Source organism: Lemur catta, chromosome 1 (assembly GCF_020740605.2).
Source record: "Lemur catta isolate mLemCat1 chromosome 1, mLemCat1.pri, whole genome shotgun sequence".
Classification (NCBI taxonomy): domain Eukaryota; kingdom Metazoa; phylum Chordata; class Mammalia; order Primates; family Lemuridae; genus Lemur; species Lemur catta.
This window is the reverse complement of record NC_059128.1, coordinates 19,872,225-19,897,504: the sequence shown is the minus strand read 5'-3', so window position 1 is coordinate 19,897,504 and position 25,280 is coordinate 19,872,225. Positions and strand designations below refer to the sequence as shown.

General features: G+C 36.2%; 1 protein-coding gene across 1 annotated transcript in view; it reads right to left on the bottom strand.

The window, feature by feature from the left end:
- The window catches only part of SEL1L (SEL1L adaptor subunit of ERAD E3 ubiquitin ligase), a 59,868-nt gene that overhangs the window by 4,429 nt on the left and 30,159 nt on the right, over positions 1-25,280 (bottom strand). Inside the window, exons 6-20 of the mRNA XM_045562441.1 lie at positions 24,779-24,941; positions 22,301-22,354; positions 22,147-22,206; positions 21,091-21,172; positions 20,577-20,731; positions 18,687-18,743; positions 14,595-14,663; positions 12,849-12,926; positions 11,901-11,963; positions 9,803-9,890; positions 8,841-8,989; positions 7,905-8,070; positions 7,295-7,369; positions 6,152-6,324; positions 1,959-2,087 (exon numbers count right to left, since the gene is read on the bottom strand). Of these exons, the coding sequence (XP_045418397.1) occupies positions 1,959-2,087; positions 6,152-6,324; positions 7,295-7,369; positions 7,905-8,070; positions 8,841-8,989; positions 9,803-9,890; positions 11,901-11,963; positions 12,849-12,926; positions 14,595-14,663; positions 18,687-18,743; positions 20,577-20,731; positions 21,091-21,172; positions 22,147-22,206; positions 22,301-22,354; positions 24,779-24,941 (1,561 nt within the window). The remainder of the gene's footprint in view (positions 1-1,958; positions 2,088-6,151; positions 6,325-7,294; positions 7,370-7,904; positions 8,071-8,840; positions 8,990-9,802; positions 9,891-11,900; positions 11,964-12,848; positions 12,927-14,594; positions 14,664-18,686; positions 18,744-20,576; positions 20,732-21,090; positions 21,173-22,146; positions 22,207-22,300; positions 22,355-24,778; positions 24,942-25,280) is intronic.

Below are 25,280 nucleotides of genomic sequence, written 5' to 3'. Positions count from 1 at the left end.
CACCAAGCTATTAACTTATAATAGCTGACTATACAAAATGTCTAACAGGGTTCTTTCCATCAGTAATCTAATTCACTAATTTTCAATCATTTTTCATAGAAAATATTTGAAAGGAACACTGGGACAATGGAGAGCCAAGGAGGGGAAATTAGTATCGTGGCCCACCTGTCAGCTATTTGTAGTAATGGCACACCAGCTGAAAAGCTCCGTTCTACGACAGTGGGGCTAGTCTACTACTCTCTTATAGTTGAAGACTGAAGAAATTCATACATTTAATAGTTGAATGAATAATGCTTTTTAGTTAGGATTTAACTAAGATGCAAAATATTTAACATCTGAATTTGAACTTGAAAGTTATGTTCTTAGCCTACGATATTTTTTCATTGTTTTAGTGTCACTTAAGAAAAGTTATTCCTGCTATTTTCTGCTATTTACCCATAAAGGAAGTAAATATGGGGTATAATCCTTTATTTAAATAAAATTATATTTAAAAGGTCTCCATAATGCATATTTGTAGGTATAGGTGCTAAATTTTTCTGGAAAAAAATAAGAAACCACTAACTGTGTTCCCTGGAGAGGAACCTGGGACGGGAGGTTTTATGTTTTACTGTACTGTTTGACTTTCTTACCATCAATACTTATTACTCTTGCACTTTTTTTTTCTAGTTGGACTATCTAGCTGATAGGATTATGGGACATTTTATTGTCTTCTTTATACTTCTGTATTAAAAAAACCCAGCAAAGATATAATATACTCAGTACAGTGTATTGCAAGATGAAATCTTAGACTGTAATTACAGCTTATTGGTTATAAAAATTGTGGGAGACAAGAGTCTGAAACAGTCCTAAGAGAGAAACCGCAGGCTGCCACACTATCAGCTTTTTAATCAAAGGAACAAAGATATTGCATACTCTGGCTTATGCTACCAAGCAATTATAGCAATTGACATCACATGTGTCTCAGCAACCGGAGGACAGAGTCCCACACGTCCAGGGCCTGTCTATGGAGACACCTCAGTGGCGTGGGCTAGGGTGGCAAAATGGAGAAGTCTATTTCTCACTGTTGATGCTGGAGCTGCATGGACTACATTTGCATCTGTGCAATTTATGAGGGAAAGAAAGTCTGTTCTAGAGTCTAAAGCTGAAATGACATACTAACCTGTTCTGAAAGACATTATAAAAGGGTGAAACATCATCCTTTTCTAGTCCTAAATAAACTAAAGTTTAATAGCTGTTTTTGCCAACAAGTGCTCTGGACATTTTAGGGCTTTCAGAGTTATATGCTGCACCAGTTCATCCATTACTAGGAACTATAGGATCTGGAAACAAAATTTAAAACTGGCAGAAGAACCCAAGAGCACCAACATATAAATATTGTTCACTAAAGCAGTTTTGAAGAGAATGGGTAACTCACCTCCTACCTAGGTTTTATCATTAGCCTATTTAAATATTTCAAGCTATTTTTAGAGAAGAAAATTCTGGTGGCATTTTTAACTTATGTTTCACTATCAGAAGAAACCGAAGTACAACAGCCTGGGTAGTTTTTCAGATTCATTGTCTTCTTCCTTTTTTTTTTCTTTTTCTTTTTAAGGGGCTGGTTTGAGTCACTGCTAGGCAGTCATCTGATTTAATATTTACTGAATTTAGTTAATTACCCTTTCAAACTGCTTTGAGTAAGTCTCAGTTTTCACTAAACCGGAAAACATACGCGTCAGTGAAACATGCTTTAGCAGTAGAAATCATCGAGTGCTACCTAAAAACTGCATTAACTGCTCTGTGTCTATATTCATCCCTCACCTGATGATGTCCTTTGGTACTTCGCCTGGGGGGAAGAAGGGAAGACAACTGACATTTGCAGGGCACTCTGCCATATGCATCCCCAACTTTCTAAATAAAAACTTCCAGGACAGAGAAGGTTGTATCATCTGTGACTTAATTAAGGAAGCATGTCTACTTACATTTGTTTCCCGTATGTACTGCAAGAAATAGACAACGCCCAATTTGCAGAGTGCTAGGAAGACTGGTACTTGTGCGTCTGGGCTGGCTTCGGCTGCCATGTCATAAAAACGTTTTGCAAGGTGAATATCCTATAATATAGGTAATAAACAAAAATTTATTTCTCGTCAAAATAAGTAAAAATATTTATTTAGTTTGCATATTAGGAAATTTTATTTTACCTTTCAAGTTTTCATTTTAAAATGAATTTCCCTCACCTAAAGAAAAAACCAAGCTTTACTTGGGTAAAATTTGTTTAATTATCTAACTGCTTAGTTTTGAAAAATTTAATTAAAAAACTTGACTCATTTTCTCCCAAAATAACATCCCATTTGCTGTGTAGATATGTTGCATACAGCTATATATCTATGCTTTAACACTGTTAACCTGGAGATTCCCAAGGGCGACCTTCTTAAGTCTCAAGCTAATTTTTTGCTACTTAAAACTTCAGTCAGTGTAAGCAACTTGTAGTTTCAGTTTGGAGCAGTGATCTTCAAAGTGGGGTAGACACACTCAGTATTTTACAAGAGGTACTAGTAGCATGGACAGATTTAAAGGAGCCTATCTTCCAGTTTCCTCAAACTTTCAGACGTGCTTTTTCCTGAAAGGGATCTGCCTGAGAACAGGCCTGTGTGCACAGCAACCTTTCTTCACTTTACAAAAGAAAAGCATACCCCTCACCTACCCCACCCCTTCCTCAGGAGCAATGCCTAGGGGTGTAAAAACCTCAGGGGCCACCACAGAGAGAGAAACGCTGGCTTTGGAGAAGGCTCCTTTATTGACTAATTCTAAACCCATATTAGGGCATCTGGCGTTTCTCTGTGTTAGATGTATTTCTGTAAAGGGTAAAACAAGTCATTATTAATTTTGGCACAGGTTAGAGTGTTCTGAATTCAGGTATGTGGTAGAATGGATGGTGAGAGTTGTGACAACTTACACTTGAAAACCTCATGCCCTGATGACAAAGAATATTCAACTTTTGAATTCTATGAGACTTGGGAAAGAAAGGCTAAACACTAAAAATGACTTTTCCCCCCACATATTTAAATATAAGTAACTTTCAGCTATTCCTTATTCTTGTCCTCAGGGTGTGCAGTTAAAAAGAAGAGCACTTTCAAATAATGGTAACATTATGGTTAGTGTCTCTAATTTTTTTAAAAAAATTTAACTCAAACGCTCAAAAGTTTTTTTTTGGATTGCCATATTTTTCAAGATCATGGATCAAACTTTATGTGATCTGTAAAGACTCTGTGAATTATTCATTATGACGATTAAATAGATTCAACAGGGTAATGAGAGTTATCAAATAATATCATGAATTATTTTTTCCAATTATAGCCAATCCTCATATTATTTAATACTTAACACTTTCCTAGCTATACTAGATGCTGGATTGATTAGCTTTCAGTGGTATGAGTGTCTCTTTCTTTTAAAAAATAGGAAAAGGTGATCATGATGTCTTATTAAAATTAATGTAGTTACTCTGATTTTTATAGATGATTATTCAATTATTCTCAATAGCTGAAAACAAATTCCCTCCTCCCAACTCTTATCAAAATAACTGCCTTATCATATTCTTTATTCACAAGAATTTATATTAGATACATATTATGCTATATTAAAATTAAGTTATCAGAAGCACAATTTTATAACCTATTATAAAACCAGATTATTAGATTTATGTCGTTTTTACCTTGACTACTTTCAATAAATTATTACTAGATATATCCCATAAATGCCATAACTTATATGTGATTTTTGTATTAGTCACCAAACACATAGTAAACTTTGTTATTTATTCAAAATGTTATTTGAATTAAGCCTTTCTGATGGAAGCTAAGTCTGATTTGGCTGACTGGCTTGACAGTCAAGAGAGACTCCAATGACTATGTTACAGGCAGAGATCTTCCAGAAGTCAAACACACTGAGATTGCAGTCCAGAGTCTTGCTAAAACTACACTTAAGTATCTAATATTAATAATTAATATTTTAAATATTAAGATAAACTTAAAATATAAAAATTTACATATTGAAATTAAAATGTCTAAATGTGAACAAAGAAGCCAGATTTTGTCAAAAAATAGTGCATTAGCAAAATGAAATTAACAACTTTCCCTCAATTCTTAAAGACTTCAACAAAGTGCCTCTAGATGACAGAGTGAGGGGTATAATTAATGGTCATTTCATAAGTCTTTAAAGCCTTTTCGGTATTCTTTCCAGAAACTGAGAAAGTGAAAGGCTCTAGTGTCAGGGAACACATCCTTTTACAAGGTTTCCCATTTTTTGCTTTCAACACAACCAAAGGGGGATCTATCAGGGTTGTCAGCAGATAGATCATTAAAACTAATTCCTAAAGACAAATGATTCTGATTTTTGGCATATAACTCTAAAACAGTTTAAATAATCAAGTGCCCCTGCTGCTCTAATAAAACTCTTCTGTATTTTGTATACTTACATATGTGAACAAGGTTCTAGTCATACATTTATAAAAATTTAAAAAAAAATAGAATGGTAAATCCAATGATAAACTAATTTTTAAAAATGCTCCATTCATCTTATTAAAAGATGCATTTTCAGCAACACAAAAGTAAAATTTTATCAAAATTTATATCATTTTGATGATTTGATCAACAATGTATAATACCAATAATCAACCAACTCTAATAATATCTCATGAATTTTTTCTTTTTTTCTTTTTTTTTAGACATAAGCTCTCACTTTGTCACCCAGGCTGGGGTGCAGTGGCACAATCACAGTTTATTGCAGGCTCAAACTCCTGGGCTTACGCGATCCTCCTTTCTCAGCCTCCTGAATAGCTGGGAATATAGGCATGTACCACCACGCTCAGGTAATTTTTTTTTTTTTTTTTTTGGTACTGACGGAGTTTTGCTATGTTACCCAGGCTGGTCTCAAGATTCTGGGCTCAAGTCATCCTCCCACCTTGGTCTCCCAAAGTGCTGTGATTACAGGCATGAGCCACAGCATCCAATTGCAAAATGAATTTATATACTTGTTTTTTTCAGATTAAGTATGACAGAGTGATTAGTGAAAGACCTAAGCATTAATAACATTACTGTATAATTCTATGGAAGTAATGGCTGAAAATATAAATTTAGGGAGACAAGGAAAAGATACAATTTTCAATTAAAGAACCTGCTTGTATATTAAAAAAATTAATAATGGTGGGTATCAAATTATTTTGTTATTTATATTCTATTGGATATCTTTTTTTTTTTTTTCTTGAGACAGAGTCTCGCTGTGTTGCCCGGGCTAGAGTGAGTGCCATGGCGTCAGCCTAGCTCACAGCAATCTCAAACTTCTGGCCTTAAGCGATCCTACTGCCTCAGCCTCCCCAGTAGCTGGGATTATAGGCATGCGCCACCATGCCCGGCTAATTTTTTCTATATATATATATTTTAGTTGGCCAGATAATTTCTTTCTATTTTTAGTAGAGATGGGGTCTCGCTCTTGCTGAGGCTGGTCTAACTCCTGACCTCGAACGATCCACCCGCCTCGGCCTCCCAGAGTGCTAGGATTACAGGCGTGAGCCACCGTGCCCAGCCTCTATTGGATATCTTAAGAATAATTTAATAATTTTATTTAAAAAATGTTAACATTTTAAATAGCTGGAATTCAGACCCTACGAACTTAAGAAAAATTTTAAATGTCAACTTAAAAATGTGCAAAGGGGTATACAGTTTTTCAAAATTCTCTTGAGGATACACAAGCAAAACCTTAAGATCATGGGTCTAGAGAATGTTAGACTTCATTAGGAAGGTGTAAGAATCAGAAATAAGTTTATCAGTAGAAAATATTTAATTCATTTCAAAATAATTTAGAAATAGAATTTGGCTGAAGATGGACAGTTTCTCAAGCAAATATTAATAGTTATCAATACAGGCAGCACTGCATTTCCATTTTCATGAATCTGTCTTTAGTTTAATATCCCAAATATAAGAGCATAGATATTAATGTGTGTGTGGTGGAAGATGAGAGAGATGGAAGGGCAATCTTCTGAAATATTACAAATCATTCTCATAATTTAGTGGCCTAAAATATGACTGAATTAGACAGAAAGTCTATTTTCTATACAAATGCAGATGCTTCCCCAATCACAATTATATTAGTCTAACATCTGTATTGAAGCCACACTCACCTGTTTAATGCCCAGTCCTTTCTCGTGCATATATCCCAGATTAAACATAGCTTGTGCACTGTGCTGTTGCTCAGAAGCCAGACGATAATGAATAAATGCAGTCTCGTAATCTACATCAGTGCCGAATCCATAGAAATGGTAGTCTCCAAGCTTAATTCTAGCCACAGTATAGCCTTAAACAAAAGTTAAATGCACAAATGCCAAAAAATAGTGTTTAAGAAAAGACCAAACTATTATTTCCCCTCCTCCTAACATGCTTATATAAAGCAAAGAATTTTCACTTGTAGTACACAAACTTTGTAAGAAATCCCTCAGCCAAACTATAAAGTCAGTAAAAACATAAACTAGCAGTGCAGCTCTTCTGCAGAAGGGTTTGTAATAGTCAGGGAGAGGTAAAACCAGGTAGGTAGTACAGGTCACACATCCCTATTCCAAAAATTTGAAATCCCAAATCCTCCAAAATCTGACACTTGATGCTTAAAGGTCAAACTCAAAGGAAATGCTCTTTGGGGCATTTTGGACTTCAGATTTTTGGATTAAGAATGCTCAACCAGTATTTACATGCAAATATTCCAAATCTGAAAGAATCTGCAATCCGAAACACTTTTAGTCCCAAGCATTTCAGATAAAGGATAATCAACCTGTATTCCCTCTTTCACCAATTCTCCTCTTCAAATAATTATGCTCTACTTTCTCATGTCATTGATATTTTTAAATAGTTCAGCTTGACCATTGTTTAGGCTTGGAGAAGGGATAGACAATATTGGGAGTAGTACGCTTGAAAAAGAAATACTCAAAAGGAGTGGGAAAAGATTAGTCTTTTGGGCTTTAGGCTAATATTTTATCCTATATTCTATTCCATTCCAGTTTTAGACAATATATTAGCTTCAAACTAGAAACCAAAGAGTGAATCATAGCATGGTGGAAATGTCTAGTACAATGACTTTGCAACCCAATTTAGAAACCCTGGCACTAGGACTTCCATTTTAAGAATAAATGCCAATAATATACAAAGAAGTTAAGCAATAGTTAGTATCTCTGCTTAATTTTAAGGTGATGAATGACATGATTTAATGTTCATGGGAGATAAACAATACAGGGAGGTCCCCAGGTGAAACTCTTATCCTAGAATTAACCACTTACCTTGGGAAGCCGCCCTGTTCCAATGCAGCAAAGCTCTGGGATAAGTTTCATTTTCACCTACAATGGTTGCTTCTCCTATAGGAAAATAAATGAAATACAAATCAGGCATTTAGGGAAAGGCACTAGACTTTCAGGCTTCATTTGCAAACTAGGAAGGATATGTGGCACATAAGTTAAAAAAGAATTAGGATATAATAGTATTATATTAAACAAGTTTGAAATAAAATACTGAGTTCAAGGGAAATCACTGGATGCGGATCACTGGATACTTTGTGAAACATGTTTTATCTATAAAACTAATAAAGAGACTAATTACTGAGCCACTTCTAGGAATCTACAGTGTTGGGAAAATGGGGTTTTGATATTCACTGTATTTTGAAAAATATATTTATTGAAAGCACTTAATTTAAAAATTAATGTCACATACATTTCTACTGTCAACTCTAGTTATAAAACTAACTTTCATGACTAAGTAACAAACATGTGTGTTGTTAAGTTCCATTTACAACAATAAAGAATGTTTCTTTGTGGCTTTTCTTTTTAAACAGGTTAACCTAATGTGAGCTCTTGTGTTCTAAACCTAAGGCAGGAGGACTAAAGTGAACTTTACTCTGATCAAGGATGAAGGCTGCGTTGCTTTGTGCCACTTCATAGCCTTGTTCGGCCAGTAGGAGGTACTGGATCACTGCAGCATTATAATCGCCATCTTTATAGCTGTTATAGGCAGTCATAAGCCTCTCAGACCAACGGCCTCGTTCACATACATTCTTAAACAACTGTGAGAAGAAGAACGAAAAAAAAAAAAAAAAACAATACGAAAAATAAGAATGATATGCCAGAAAGTCACTTTTACACTTTGGCTACAAGTGACTTCAGCTCTTTAAATCTCTGGCAGCTTTATTACATATACATAACAGTTTGGGAATTTATCTGAAGTTTTCATTTACTCTTTGGAAGTCAACAAGTTTATAAAAATAATAGCACACAATTATATGCCATTTACTCTGGCCAAGTACTGTTCTGATTATTTATGTATATTATCATACTTAATCCTCCCATGAGGTCCATGAGGAACCACCCTATGAAATTTGTCCTATTAATAGGCCCATTTTACAAGTGAGTAAACTAAAGCACAGAGAGATTTAGAAATTTTGCTAAGCGTTTATCAATGTTACTCTAAAGTGCCAGGTCTGAGAGAACTAAAGAGGAAAATTTCCGATTAGGAGATCTTAGCATTCCCCTTTGGAACATTCAATCAAAATATACTTTTTTGACACCGACTATGTATCAGATACTGTCCTAGGTGCTAGAGATACTGCAGACACTAATATCTGCTTTTATAAATATTGATTCTAACGGAGAGAGACAAACTAAATAAGTAAATACAACAGTTAGACTCTCAGAGTCTTTCCTCAGTATATCAATGCCAGTAGTCTGAGCCTATTTCTACACAGAAGAAATCATGCAAAGAAAAATCAGAATTAAAAGGACAGACCTTAATAGGTAAATCAACTTCTTACACACAAGCCCACAGAAAAGACCCTACCTCCACCGCAGTGTGACACGATCGCATCACACCTGTGCCGCTGGCATGCATCTGCGCGAGGTTGTAGAAAGCCAAGATATGCCCTCCCTGAGAAGCTAGGTTAAAATACTTCAAGGCCTGTTTATAATCTCTCTTGACTCCAATGCCATCTGTTAAAACAAACAAAAAAAAATCACATGAGATTAAATAAGATTTACTTAAGCACCAGAGAAGTCTTACATATGAGGAATAAAACCCTAATGAAAGTCAGAATTCTTATGGAGTAAATATGTGAATCTAATATAAATTCATATATTGATACAGATTAATATAATTTACAATGAAAAACAAGATGTACAAATCGTTGAATTGGGAGAATATTAATCGGCCAGAATTATATAGCTCCCATTTCCGTATCATGGTGCCATCTAGTGGAAAATACGTTAATTTAGATTTTGGTGTATCCATCATGAATTCCAATGTTACTACTGCGGTCCCCAAACCCCCAGCCCAGGCTGCAGACCCGGTACTGGTCTGTGGTCAGTTAGGAACCAGGCCGCACAGCAGGACGTGAGCAGGAGGCAAGCCAGTGAAGCTTCATCTGTATTATAGCAGCTCCTATTGCTAGCATCACTGCATAAGCTCCGCCTCCTGTCAGATCAGCAGCGGCATTAGATTCACACAGGAGCGTGAACCCTACTGTAAACTGTGCACACGCGGGACCTAGGTTGCACACTCCTTATGAGACATGCTCCTTATGAGAATCTAATGTCTGATAATCCAAGGTGGACCTTAGGTGGTGATGCTACTGCTGGTGAGCAGCTGCAAATACAGATTATCAGTAACTCATAGGTTTGAGTACACAATAAATGTAATGTGCCTGAATCATCCCAACACCATCCCCCCGACCCTTAGTCAATGGAAAAATTGTCTTCCATGAAACCTGTCCCTGGTGCCAAAATGGTTGGGGACCGCTGGCTTACTATAGTACATAGAACCAAGCTGTAGTTGTCCATCCACCCAGCCTTGTTCAGCAGCTTTCTGGAAATACTTCAGTGCCAGATCATAATTCTGTAGAAAAAGATGTCACATGATGAGAAAGGTCAAAAGGCTGATAGAAGTTAGCAGATTCACTGATTAAAAGGAATGAACAAAGCACACATAAAATATTCTTGAAGAGCCATTAAAAAAGACTACCTTCTCATTTTTATAATACATAGATGGTAATATACTTTAAGTCAAGGGGGATTTATATTTAAGATGGTGAAGAAAAGGAAATAGAGTTTTTGTGAAGCAATTTGTATGTTACTCTTAGAAAGCATAAACACTGGTAGAACCAGGAATTAAGAAATAATCTTTTCTGCTAACCAATTAATCCTTTTTAAACCTACATTTTTCTAATATTAAATAAGAAAAATTATTCTCTCCTTATTCATTCCTTTCCTTTGTACCTTATCAAACACTTAATAATAGGCCGGGCGTGGTGGGTCACGCCTGTAATCCTAGCACTCCCGGAGGCCAAGGCGGGCGATTGTTTGAGCTCAGGAGTTTGAGACCAGCCTGAGCAAGAGCGAGACCCCGTCTCTACTAAAAATAGAAAGAAATTATATGGACAGCTAAAAATATAGATAGAAAAAATTAGCTGGGCATGGTGGCACATGCCTGTAGTCCCAGCTACTCAGGAGGCTGAGGCAGGAGGATCGCTTGAGCCCAGGAGTTTCAGGTTGCTGTGAGCTATGCTGATGCCATGGCACTCACTCTAGCCTGGGCAACAGAGTGAGACTCTGTCTCAAAAAAACAAAAAATCTTAATAATTAGATTTGAAAGGTCATATGTATCCACAGAAAGAAGTTAAAATAAAGATTACTACTGAATTTTCTTATCTAAAAATGACTAGAAGGAATCAAAATGACACATTACTGTTTTTTGTGTTACACAATATCTATAGATTAGACCTTTAAACCTAGCTCTTAGTTTCAGGCCCAAATTAAAAGAATATATTGCTTAGAAAAATCACCTAAGAGAACAGCAACACAAACCCAGGGACATCCAACATGAGGAGGCAGTGCAAAAGGAGGAGACAAAATGGCCAAGAAAACCAAGAGAGCTTGCAGTCTCAGAACCACAGGGAAGAGCGTTTGAGTAAGGCAGAACCCCAAAATGTCAACTGGATTGACATTAGGAGGTTACTGGTGACCTGTACAGGGGGAGTAGTTACATGAGGCAGAAGCCAGATTGCTAAGAACTCAAGAGTGCATGGTAGCAGCTTAGTTTGGCTTTCAGTGAAGAGCTGGAGAGAAAAGAGGAGTTAGCTAGAAGGGTCAAAGGGCAGAATGGAAAGCTTTCCCCCTCCCAAATGGGAGGTATGTAAGCATTTTCGTAGGCTTGAGTAAGGAAGTAGGCAAGGGAAATGTTTAAGTCCTGAAAGTGGGAAGAGTTAGTATGGTGGAGAACACACATGGAAGAATGAGAAACAGCTCCATAGCTTCAGGAAACAGCTTTATACATTTGGGAGAATGTGCCAGAAACAGAGTTATCCTAAGAAGACAGTTGAGATGGGGGCTGTGGGGCGTGGGCTGGGCAAAACTCAGAGACAACAAGAAAAGTTCATCTTTGGTCACAATGGAACAGCTTCACCTGGGCTGAATGGAAGCTACTTAAGGAATACTTCCCCACCTCTCCAGCTAACTGCTTATTAAAGTCATAATGTTGGCTGGGTGCGGTGGCTCACGCCTGTAATCCTAGCCCTCTGGGAGGCCCAGGTGGGTGGATCGCTTGAGGTCAGGAGTTTGAGACCAGCCTGAGCGAGACCCCGTCTCTACTAAAAATAGAAATAAAAATTATCTGGACAACTAAAAATATATATAGAAAAAATTAGCCGGGCATGGTGGTGCAAGCCTGTAGTCCCAGCTACTCGGGAGGCTGAGGCAGTTGGATTGCTTAAGCCCAGGAGTTTGAGGTTGCTGTGAGCTAGGCTGACGCCACGGCACTCACTCTAGCCTGGGCAACAAAGTGAGACTCTGTCTCAAAATAAATAAATAAATAAATAAATAAAGTCATAATGTTAGATGGAACACTTACAACTTGAACTCCTCTCCCATAGAGGTAGGCCATTCCAAGCCCACTCTGTCCAACTGGGTTGCCCTGCAAACCAGAGAAATAAGACAAAAGAGTGAAAAAGATTCATTAAAAAAAAGCAAGAATAAATGACTGCAAAAGAAATCATTAACAAACACACTCAAAACATGTCTTACTACTTTTCAATTCAAAACTTTCTTCTTTCCATCAAGCTAAACATAATACTGATTTTTAGACATTTGGGGGCTTTTGGTAATTTCCTGAAAAAGAGTAAAGAGTAAATTCATTTAGAATTAAATTTTGGTGACTTAACTTATGACCATTTGTACATGAATTTATGATATAAAACATGAATAATGTATTTCATCAAAATTAAAAGGTCACATTTTTGTTTTCAGTTTTCACTGGTAACCTCTCACCCCAATAAAGAGAGAAGATGTCATGAAACGTCTAGTAGTAACAGCCAATACTGCTATCAGGTGGCAAAGATGTTCACTAACATAGTTAGCAAAGAGTTAAGTGTACATACTGCAGGTATACAAGGCATCAAGGGTTCATATGCAGTGTTCTCTGGGCCAAAGAAAGCCTAAATTATGTATTATGATTATCAAAAGTATCCAATTATGTAAGCTTTCAAGCTTCAAGTTGCAATACTAATAGGGTATATTACATAACTCCTAGTTCCATTACTAAAATCAATATTTCCCTGATTAGGAAACTTCTCAATAAAATTTAAACAGAGAGTTAATATTTAACAATCTGCTCTCTAATAAAAATTGCTTTTTATTGGGAAAGGGTTGTAGTCAATACATTCACATCAATCATATCTACGTAAGCACTTTCAATAATTTATGGCATGAGTTGGTTATGATTAATTCTTCCATATAACACATTTATTAAAATATTAATAATACGGTACACATTTCAACACACTGAGTCATAAAGTCTTACCATGTCAGCAGCTTTCTTAAAGTAGTGAAGAGCTGTCTCGTTACTCTGGGGTACAATATCACTTCCCTCCGAATACATCTGGAAAACAGATCCCAATTTCATTAACAGCTGTAACCCTCTCTGCAATTACATTTTTCTCTTATCTTATTTCATTTCAGTTTTCTTAGATCTCATAAAGTCTTTCCACAAAGTTTAGAATTCCCCAGAGGATATTTTAGAATTAAAAGCAAACCCTTAAAAGCAAACATTTTAATATTATTATATATTTGATGTCATATCAAATTTGTGACTTATCTGTAAATATGAATATATAAAATCAGCTCATAGATCAGTCTCAAGAGATTTTTAACCCCAGGATGAAACTTTTTTTCTCACTCTATCCCTTGGCAGTCAAATGGTTAATAAGTTGCTTAGGACCAGATCAGTGATTAAAGGAAAAAAGGAAGAGCTATTAGCAGCATCCACTCTCCTTTTACCTTCACCAATACTTTCCCCAGGATAAGATAAAGAGTGGGCCATAAGTTCAGGAAAAAACTAATTAAAAGTTTATTTTAAAAGGTTTTAAACACAGATACGGTCTCACTCTGTTGCTTAGGCTGGAGTGCAGTGGCACAATCATAGCTCACTGCAGCCTTGAACTCCTGGGTCAAATGCTCCTCCTACCTCAGCCCCTCAAGTAACTGGGACTACAGGCATGTGCCACCATGCCTGGCTAATTTTTAAAAATTTTTTTTGTAGAGACAGGGTCTTGCTATGTTGCCCAGCCTGGTCTTGAACTCCTGGCCTCAAGTGATTTCCCACCTTGGCCTCCCAAAGTGCTGGCATTACAGGCATGAGCCAACACACCCTGCCAAAGGAAATAATTTTTTAAGATAGGGCTAATTAGTAATTCAGAGCAAGAACCAAAAGGGCAGGAATGAAAAGTCCTTAAATGCTTAACAAAAATAGATGGGAGAATACCAATTTCTATGCTATAATGGTTGGAATGTTTAAATGTAAAGTTGTTGGGCCCCAATTAACTAGTTATGATCATGTGGCAAATACTGATAAGATTTTCCTATTTGTAAAAACCTTTGAAATATATTCTGTCTGAACTTGCTTACTTTAAGCTTTGGTTATAGATGAAAATATCCATTGATTTATACTCTATTATTTTTCAAAATATTGAAAAAGGAAGTTTTGAGATTCTTCCATGACATATGAAATCTATTCAGTAAGTCTCTGGACTTAAATGTTTCTTTGCTTAAGAAAAGAACTACATCCAACCCATGGAGCAGCAGGATAAAAAGAAAAAAAAAAAAGAAAAGAAAAGAACTACATTGAGAGGTGGGTCACAGCTGTCACACTTAAGACAATTGAAAGTCTACAGGTAAATTTTAACAAATTCTAACTACCTCTACTGAGCAGGAAGGAGACAGGCAATTGTGACAGTCTTAGTAAAAAACTGCAGAGATTCAAGAACAAATTCCTCATTACTGCATACATTACACAAAAAGGAGGAGCTGAGACAGTGGTTGCTATTTTCAATGGGGATGTAACAGACTGATGAGCAAATTCTATGTTATGTTTAAGTTGCCTAAGAAAGTGCCTTAGAATAGCACATACCTTAAGATAAGATATAATATTCTTGCACTGGAAGTTTTATTTCAATTTATTTTTGGTAAACTGTAGATCTTGAACACAATATATGCTTACTATGCAAACATCTCTTGCTGTTACATAATACATTCACAGGATGTACAGTACCTTTCCCAAGAAGGCCATAGCATGTGAATTGCCAGCATTAGCTGCTAAATTGAAGTAGTCAAATGCTCTCTGTAAGAAAATAATTTATTACAATTATTAGTTCTTAATAGAATCTGCCCTTGGCTTTTAGCCAAAATAATTATTTCAGGAAAATTAAAAACATCTTCTTATACTGAAGTGGCTTTAAAAACAAGAATACTCACTTATTAATATTTCAAAATAGAAATCAGTACATCTAGAAGTTTTATTTTACCAAATAGCTGTACCAAGATACCATTTTACATTAAGTCATTTCATAGTTACAGATGCAAAGAAATTTTGTGTTCCCTAAACTTAAGGGCCAAGAAGACTTCTGCTATTTACAGGCAAAGTGTGCATCAGGCTGCTTAAAAAACAGCTAACAGCACCTTGACTTCTTTGGTCTAGCTCTCTACTGGTAACCTGGGAGAAAGGAAAAACTAAGAATTCATTCCAAGGCATAGAGCATATTTTCACAGTTCTCTAAAGGAATACACTTTCTTTTTGTACTATTTAGAGAAAAATTCTTGATTCTACTTAAAAAAAATCACACAACTAAACACAATAGTATCAGTAGAAATTTATTATCATCACTGTAAACTGTATTGCCCATCTTTGTTAAGGATCTTGTACCATTGGTTATTCCTTCTTTCCCTTGCTGATTTAAGCTCTCTCCCTTTCAAAACCTTTCCCCTTCAAACACTCTTTAACCTCCTGTTATTAAAAAATAAAACCCAAACCAAAATACACAAGTTGCATCTCTCCTGTAGACCCCCAATTTCTTTCCAATAATGACTGTTAACTACTTTCCTCCACAGCCAAGCTTCTCAAAAGAACTAGCTACGTGTACTCCAATTCACTCTACAATATAGTCTTAATTGGCTTGCATACACACTACTTAGAAATTCACCTCAAGACCACCAATGACCTTCATATTGCCCGTAAAAATGTTCTCTCATCTCACTCCACCTCTCTCTGCAGTATTTGGCATAGCTCACCAGACCTTCCTTCCTGAAAGACTCTTTTAGCTTGGCTTACAAGATGCCATTCTCTCCTGGTTTCCTTACTAACTCTCTATCTGTGTTATCTAAGTCTTTGCTGATTCTTATTCTACCAGCCAGCTTCAAAACATTAAAGTTCTTGAGGGCTTTTGGACTCCATTCTGGAGTCCAGGAATTTTGGACTCCATTCTTACTTTACATTCCCTAAGCAATCTTACCCAGTCCCGTGGTTTCACATACTATCTAGATCTTGGCAACTTCTAAGCTTATGTTTTCAGTTCCAAATCAGTCTATTGAACCATCTGTATGTCTATTCAACTACCTATATGTTCACTGCTTAAACACAGAACTTGGAATCTTCTCTCCTTGACCCCACCTTACCTCTCGTCTAGCCTCTCAGTTTAAGTAAGTGGCAACACCAATTATTATTGGCTGCTCAAGGTACTCGCCCCCGCTTTCACATCCAATCTATCACACTAAGTCCCGTTACTTTTACCACCAAACATATCTTTTTTTTGAGACAGAGTCTTGTTCTGTTGCCCAGGCTAGAGTGCGGTGGCGTCAGCCTAGCTCACAGCAACCTCAAACTCCTGGGCTCAAGCAATCCTTCTGCCTCAGCCTCCTGAGTAGCTGGGACTACAGGCGTGCACCACTATGCCTGGCTCATTTTTCTATATATATTTTTAGCTGCCCATATGATTTCTTTCTATTTTTAGTGGAGACAGGGTCTCGCTCTTGCTCAGGCTGGTCTTGAACCCCTGAGCTCAAACAATCTGCCCGCCTCGGCCTCCCAGAGTGCTAGGATTACAGGTGTGAGCCACCACGCCCGGCCTCCAAACACATCTTGAATCCATCTGCTGTCTTCTATTACCACAGGTCTAGTCTGAGCCACATTTTCTCTCATCTGAACTTTTGGAATACTCCCCTCCCTGATCTCCCTGACTTTATTCTTGGGGTCTTCTGATTCATTCTCTATACTGCAGCCAAAGCCATTGTTTTTTAAATCTGAACATGGTGGTCTTTGCAGCCCCTTGAAGTGTTGTAGAACTACATTGACATGAGCAGGCATTACTTGTCTCAGCACTGTTTCATCTTGCCCTCTGCACTACGGGCACCCCAGTCATGCTCCTTTCTGTCTCTGAGCCCATGCACATACTGTTCTTTTTAGCCAGGAATGACCTTACCTCTACTGTCAACTTAGATGTCATCCACTTCTTAGAGAAGTCTTCCCTGACAACTGGTACCTTCCATTCATTACCAATTATTGTATCCTGTATTTCTCCTTTGTAACAACAGTCACAATTTATTACATATTTATTGGTGTGATCATTTAAAAACTATCCAATGCCCCTATTAAACTTGAAGCTCCAAAAGGACAAAAACCAGAACTATTTTGTCCAGTATTGTACCCTGAATGCCTAGCAGTGAATGGCACATAATAGGCACAGTAATATTTGAGTTAATGCAATTATGTATTGGAAATTCCTTTTCCTTCTTTTGTGAAGATGGTGAAATAATTTATCACTGTGTAGTCACTTTTTATATAGGTAGGCAGCATACAATACCAACAATATTCTCAAACTAGTTAATATAAAAGGTATGCTGCAAACTCTTATTTGGAATTCTCTTCTCTCACCCAACATTTTTATTAACCAGTTCATCTGATGCTTTACTGGACTAATGACATAGATTTTAATGACCTAGAGACAACGAAACCTATCAAAAGCTAAAAAAACACCCTATAGATATTTGATATTGTTTTAGTGATAAGTGTTATTTTGTTACAATCTAACTCTTAAAGGTGATGGGATGTGGTCTATGCAATAATCTTAATTAGAATACTTAATGGGCATGGTAAAAAAACAGAGTTTTATTAGTTTGATAAGCATTTACTGAGAACTTACTATGTGCTAGGTACTGCCAGGGGCTGGGAATAAAGTGGCAAACAGGGTAGACATGGACTTTAGGTTCTAGCAGGGAAAACAACTTAATTGCATAATTACTTAGTTTACAATGGACAAGGGCTACAGGAATACAGATTTTTAGGAATCCTAACTGTGGCACATGACCTACTCCTGGAGTAGGGTTCAGGGTCATGGGAGATATATTACAGGTTAGAGTTGCATTCTGGAGCATGAGTAGAAATTTGCTCCATGAAGAAAACAGATGGGGTAATATTTACCCTAGATAGAGGGACTAGCATTATGGAAACCTCCCCTGAGACAGGGAGGGTTCTGATGTGTTCAAAGACCTGAGCAAAGGTCCATGTGCCTGTGATGCAGAGAGCAAGTGGCTGGTGAGGTAAACAGAGACTGGTACAAGGTCCTGAATACCACGTTAAAGGTTCTGGTCTTTGAGCCACTGGAATCACAGACCACTCAAGAGTTTTAAGCAAGGGAAACATAATTAGATGTGTGGTTTACAGAAGTAGGATGCTGCTTAGGAAATGCAGGCAGATGATTCGGACAATGGTAGGTGTAGTGATGGAAAAAGAAGGGATGAGATGAGTGATCTTTAGGACAGAAAGCAACAAAACCTGGTGGTTAGATAATGATTGGACACTGCAATAGCTGTATACTCGTAATTCTTCACAAACATAAAACTTTCCGCAGTTCTATAGGTGTTTTTTTTTTTTTTTTGCCTTTCTTTCCTTTATAAGAGACAAGGTTTCACTATGTTGCCTGGGCTGTCCTGAAACTCCTGGGCTCAAGTGATCCTCCTGCCTCAGCTTCCCAAATAGCTGGTACTACAGGTGTTTGCCAGCTCAAAAAGGTGTTTTAAGACATACTTTTATCACATACTTACAGAAAACCAAGAACTTACATGTGTATGTTTTGGACAGTATTGAGAAGTAGGTTTTAGAACTAATAAAATCTTTCTCACCACTCTGAGGTATATTCACATTTTTATTCTTCAGCTTCCTTAGGGGTTAGTTAGATCTTAAAAGCTCATTTGTTAGGGGTGTTTAAATCACACAAGCTTGATGTTGGCATTGACTTAGTAAGAGATACATCTGGAGCACCATTTCTGGCTATAACAAGTGCTAAGCCCTAGTAAGAGGATAGTTAGTTACCTGATGATTTTGTTCTACTCCACGCCCTCCATGCAGGTGCAGTTGCCCCAGACCAACCTGAACATTAAGAAAAACAAGGCAAAAGTAAATGGTAACATCTGGTACATAATTAAAATCAGAGCAATAAGAAATCATTTTGTCAAAAAAAAGTTTCTATTCATGACTGAAAAAACTAAAGATTTAGTTTTTACTACTGAAAATATTACTCTATATTAACCTAAAATTTTTAAAAACTAAAAATGTATGCTTTTGATAACAAAGTATCCTTCTGAAATAGAGGTAAAATAAAGGTATTTGCAGATAAACTAAAACTGAATTTGTTCCCAGTGAACTTGTTCTAAAAAAAATACTATAGAGTGCTCTTCAGACAGAAAGAAAATTCTCTGAGAAGCTTGGAAATGCAGTAAGAAATAAAGAGCAATGAAAAGGTCCATTTGTGAATAACTCTAAATTAATATGTAGTGTATAAAACAATAGTATCGGCCGTGCACGGTGGCTCACACCTGTAATCCTAGCCCTCTGGGAGGCCGAGGCGGGTGGATAGCTCGAGGTCAGGAGTTCAAGACCAGCCTGAGCGAGACCTCGTCTCTACTAAAAATAGAAAGAAATTATCTGGCCAACTAAAAATATATATAGAAAAAAATTAGCTGGGCATGGTGGTGCATGCCTGTAGTCCCAGCTACTCGGGAGGCTGAGGCAGTAGGATCGCTTAAGCCCAGGAGTTTGAGGTTGCTGTGAGCTAGGCTGACGCCATGGCACTCACTGTAGCCCGGGCAACAAAGCGAGACTCTGTCTCAAAAAAAAAAAAAAAAAAAAAAATACATAGAATGAAAACACATACAGAGTACTCTAAGATCTCTGTGTTGTCCTGGAAATGGTAAAAGTGCTCTAAGTGGTAAAAGTGCTAACATGCAGCCTTGACTTTTATAAGTCAAGGATGTATGTTGTGATCCCTGGATAACCACTGAAAGAGTAGTATCATAATAGCAGAGGGGATGAGGTGCACTAGCAAAAGCACTCAAACCAAAACGGGGCAAGAGACGAGAGAAAAAGAAATACGGAAAAGCAAGATAAACAGAAAGCAAGTAAAATGGACAATTTAAACTCAAACATATCATTAATGTTAAAAAAAGATATTTAATCTAACAAGACAACTTTAGTGTAATTTTTTTTCAGCTAAGATTTGGATCTCCTTTTCACTACAATTTTTTTTCTTTTTAATTTAAGATTCCCTTCTGTGAGTCTTAAAACCAATTGTTCTTAATAAGGATCTACTGCTCATCTCTTACATATTCTAAATTAGAAATAACTGCAAGCTTAACAGGAAAAAAGATAAATATTAAAGTTCTTTTTATTTTATCATCAAAATATTAAAAATAAGCTAGGAAATACACACAGAGTATTTTGATGGCTATCATATAACTTCCATTAAACAAACCTGCTATTCTTGACCTTGAGGAATTTATAAGCTAAGATGAGCAAAAGAAACATAAAAAGTAAATAGCTCTGAAGAGCATCTGATACTCCAAATATTCCAGATACTTCTTGTTTAGAGAAAATACAGTTTTCATCATTGGTGAGCTTTCATCATCAATGTTAAAGCCGCTCTGTTCAAGCAGTGAGGTTCACTGTGGTACAAGGGAGAATCACCTGGCCAGCTTTTAGGAGCTATCAATGCCTAGGTGCCATCCCAGATGAACCCAAATGGAATCTCTTGAGTACAGGACTCTTAGCATCTTAAAAAATGGTCCTCAGGTAATTCTAATATGTAGCTAATAATTGGTTAGAGCAATGAAAAGGTTAGTTCCAGATACAAGTGCTTGCTCCCTCCCCCTTACTGTAAAATAAACAACATGGTAAAGATATTCCCTGAGATGTTTAAACACATACCTGTGCTTGTACATCACCTTTTTCAGCCAGAAACTGGTAATATTGAATCAAATCTTCTTCTAGCATTCCACTATTCATTCCTGGATTTTCTACTTCGTCAGGCAGGCGTATTCTCTGTACTACTGAGCCTCCTGTTAGCGAGATATCACTAGCAACTGAAACAGAAGAATAAAGTAAAAACACAGAGGAAAGTCAGAAGGATTACCCCACAAAGAAAAATACAATTCCAGTTGCCAAATGTTGACAGATACGATGTTAAAAGAAACTGTTTCTATAGCAGTCTACGTATTACAAAATAGTAATCTATTAATAAATCAAACTTTTTCACAAAATACTTAAAAGTAGAACCCAAAGTAAAATTAAAGAAAAAAGTACTTCTTTATCAACTAGCTTAAAGATGAGTCCACTTAAGAGAGCCAATCACAGTATTTCAAATAGTACAATAAAAATAAATGTATCTAAAATTAATTCTGTATTTTTTTCCCCTAAAAGGTGAAAGGAGAAAAAGAGATACCGTGATTGGCAACAAGACGATAATGAGTCAGAGCAGATTCACAACTCTGGAGGACTCCGATGCCGGCCCAGTATCGGTAACCCTGTAAAACAAATTTAAGTGAGGAGACAGGAGTTTCACATGCTACAGTGGCAATTTTGGGGGAACAAATAAAGCTAACCATACTCAGAAATAAATAATTAAGTTCTTAGAGCAATCAAAACAGATGCTTGAACTTTATTTATGAAGCATGTGCATTTTACCCATTAGAGAAAATTACTTAGGCACTCTCTCAGAACTAATTTTTATCTAATTTTAGATACAATTTTAACAAAACTTAATCTTCCAAACTAGCAAAGAAGTAACAAATTAGCAAAATAGAGAAAATGAGACTACTGGAAGGAGGCATCTTAACACCAGCAATAAATGGCTTCCAAATAAGTGGGAAGATAGCCAATTATAAAGAGCAGAAAACAGAAAGTAGACCTCTCTCGAGTCATTCTGCACGAATAACTCTATAAACTTCAACAATCCTTAGGGCATTATTGCATAACAACATGTGTAATATTTAATGTTCTTAATCTGTAGCCACTATTTACAAAGATTGGTAACTATAAAATATTTTATCAAAAATATTTAACATATTTTTTGCCATAAAAAATGTTTCATATTTCTTAAAAATTCATCTGAAAGGAACTTTTCAGTTGCTGTTTGAAGAATAAATGTTACTGTAGATTAAAAGTGAAAAAAAAAATCTATGATAATCCAATATAAAGAGTGATTCTGACAATTCCAATGCAGAGAAAATAAAGCCATTTATCAGATCTTTATTTTTATAGGCAATCAGCCAAACTAATCATTTTAAAGAAAAATTATGGACACTACCCATTTTCATTCACATGTAGATTCAATTTGTTATATCTATTAATAAGAATTTGAAGGATGTTCAACTAAATATTTGGTCTTAATTAATATAAGCAAATCTCAATCATGAAAACTGGAATAGTTGTGGCCACTGTAAACCACAAATTCTTCTGCTACTTAACGTTATTAGTCTTCCACTGTAGTAATACTTACCAAAACCATGTGGGCTATTAGATTGCCCCCAAGAGCACCAAAAGTGTAATATACAAGGGCCTATGAAAGAACAAAAGATGCTTAACTGAATGAACATAGGCACATATTTATTCAGCTCAAATTATATTACACAATAAAGTTTTAATAGTATTACCTTTGCCTGACTTGAATTAACACCAAGTCCAGAGGCATAAAGAAAGCCAAGAGCCTGAAATAAAATGGTAAAAGTAAGAATTCTTCCTTCGGTGAAAGTTTATCTGACACAGACACAGTTTTATGCACTATGAAAAGATGCAAGAGTCTTTAAATGCTAAAAGATTTGAATGCAACTACGCACAACTGTGGAATTAAAGAGCCTTAGAAATACATTCAGGGTTTTATAAATTATACAATTAAATGTAACTTTAAACAAGTCAAAAAGTTTAGCATGAAGATGAAAGATAATTTCATAAATATTAACTAGAAAAACAAAGCTGAACACACTTAAATATGACTTCTGCTTTATCTTTATGAACAGTCATTATAAAGATAAAACAACCCCCCATCAGCACATCAGCATATTTCTCTATTTATGCAGAGTGGGATACATTATGAAAAAGGACAAGAGATTACCAAGATAAACTATCACAGATATTAGAGGAGGCAGCAAGGAGTCAAGTCGAAGGGGTCAAGCGAAAAAGGTCAGTTTGCAATGCTAGAGCACACACAATTTTCTAAAAAAACATAACCGAACAAACGATGCACTGGTAAGGTTCTCCCCTTTGTCTTCTGTGGATTATCCCTGACATGAAAGTACAAGCTAAAGTTACAAAGGCAAATGTGGCAGAGACTGCTAGTGCTCCTGAAAATCTACAATTCCTAGTCTTCCTTGTAGTTAGTAGGATCATATGCCTGGGATGTGGCTGGAAGGGATATAAGTCATTTTTAGGCCTTGCCCATAAAAACATCCCAGAGAATTCTCTGGCTCTCTCTTCTCCCTTCATGAGGGCTTGGAGCTCTGTGTTCCAGATGGTGCAGCCACATGATGGAAGCAGCCCATGACCCAGCATCACCATTCAGAAGAGAGGGATGCAAACAGCAGAGCTGCATCAAACTTGGCACGAGCAAGAAATGACTCTTTGTAGTGTTAAGCCACTGTGATTTGGGGGCTTTGTCTATTGCATCAACTAGAATTAATTTCCACGGAGACAGTGCTTTGCAATGTAAAGTGCTATGGCATTGTAAGGTTCTAATATTAGACGGGAATGATGACTTATAAAGTAAAACCATTCTTTAGAGCAGAATGCCTCTGAAGATAAAGAATATAGGTGTAAATTTTAAATAGACTGATTTACTCAAAGAAAGGAAAAAGCCCTGAAAACAAAGGGGAGCAATTAAGATATAATCTGTTTATAAACAAAAACTGAGAATGTGAAAGAGCTGCAGAGTCATTAGGAATTCAGTTCTACAGAAAACAATGGTTATGATTCCTGTTACTGTTTAAATAGTCTGAAAACAGACTTTCTCTGTGATTAGAAATTTTGTTTCTCTTTATGTAAATCCCATAGCTTGAATAAACCTGAATTATTGAAGGCATGTTGAATAAGTGTGATGTCTTCCTAAATCCAGGTGTCAATCTTAGCATTACCAATGGAGAAACACCTAGATATTACGTTATCAACTGATGTGATACAATGTGGAATACACAACATCCCCTATAATGTAGTCTAGTCAAAAATATTTTACTTGAGTTCATCAGTCTTTAGCTATTACTTCCTGTCCACAGAAAATATAGGTGATGGAGAAACAACTAAAGGATATCATGAAGAAGCTAACAAATAGAAGTAAGATATTCTGCAGAAAATAGGCCCTATCCCTAACAAAGACAACAATGATAAGGAGCTATGCTAGAAATAACAACCAAATATAAGTATAGTCCTGGACTGGATACTGGCTTGGACAAAACAGGTATAAAGAAATTTTGTGGTTCAACACCATATAAACACAGTGTAGGTATTATATAAAATAAAATGTGCTAGAATAGAAAGGTTGTTAATGGAAAAGAGCAAGTTACACAGAACAGTAGACAGTGGCATTTAATTTTAATAAAAAATTCATATATATTCACACACAAAGAGAAAGGTCTAGAAGGATATGCATGCACTAATACATTATCACTGCTCATATCTCGGTGGGACATATGTGATGTTTGCTTTCTTAGTTTTGTTAGTTTATGTTTCTTGTTTCCTATAATGGATATAATACTACTTCTGTAATAAAATACTAAAAAAATCCCACCAAAATTAACAAGAGCTGCAGCATGTGAACTTTGGAAAAAAGGCAATGGCGAGTAATTTCAGATAAAAAACAATTACCTTCACATTTCATTAGCTACAGATCTAATTTGGGAAAGTACAAATGTAATTGTGGCAAGATGCAATTGCAAAAATGCCTTCATTGACTATAAATGTTCTTAGATTAAGGAAAAACTCTCCAAGAAGATTGGTAAAATGGTCTGCCACAAAACTGATATTTAAAGACATTTTGTCCTCCAGTCTTACTTGTTAAAAGAAGTCATGGCATAGAGAGTAAACTGCTATTAAAATTGACAAGTGCTGTGTGCAGAGAGCTGCTGCATTGAGAGTGCACTTACAGTTTGTCCCTTGGGAGAGCCTTCCTCAGTCAGTTTCTCAAACATCTCTCTGGCCGCCTGGATATTCTGTGTCATGTAATCACCGAACAAAAGAGCATATGACACTCTCTCCAGAGCCTTGGTATGGTTCATGCCTGCTGCCTTTTGAAGATATCGATATGCTCTTTAAATATAAGCAATTACAATAATTAGTAAAGTATTGAAACCGCCTTTGAAGTTTTTCAAGATCTACTAAAATGCAGCATAAATAATTTTCTTATGTTATAGAATCCCTCTGATATCTTATTTCAACTAAGTCATGTTACTTACATATGTAGAAAACAGCCTAGTTTGTTTTTACATAAGATATCATTTCTCCTGATATCTTGGAATAGTCTCATTACACTAATAGTAATTCTAAAAACTTCTATTAAAAAAGTTAACTAGATTTGCAATAAGAGAATTACAATGTAATGATGGCCAGTAAATAATCCAGTAATAATCACTGCAATTTTCTTTTCAA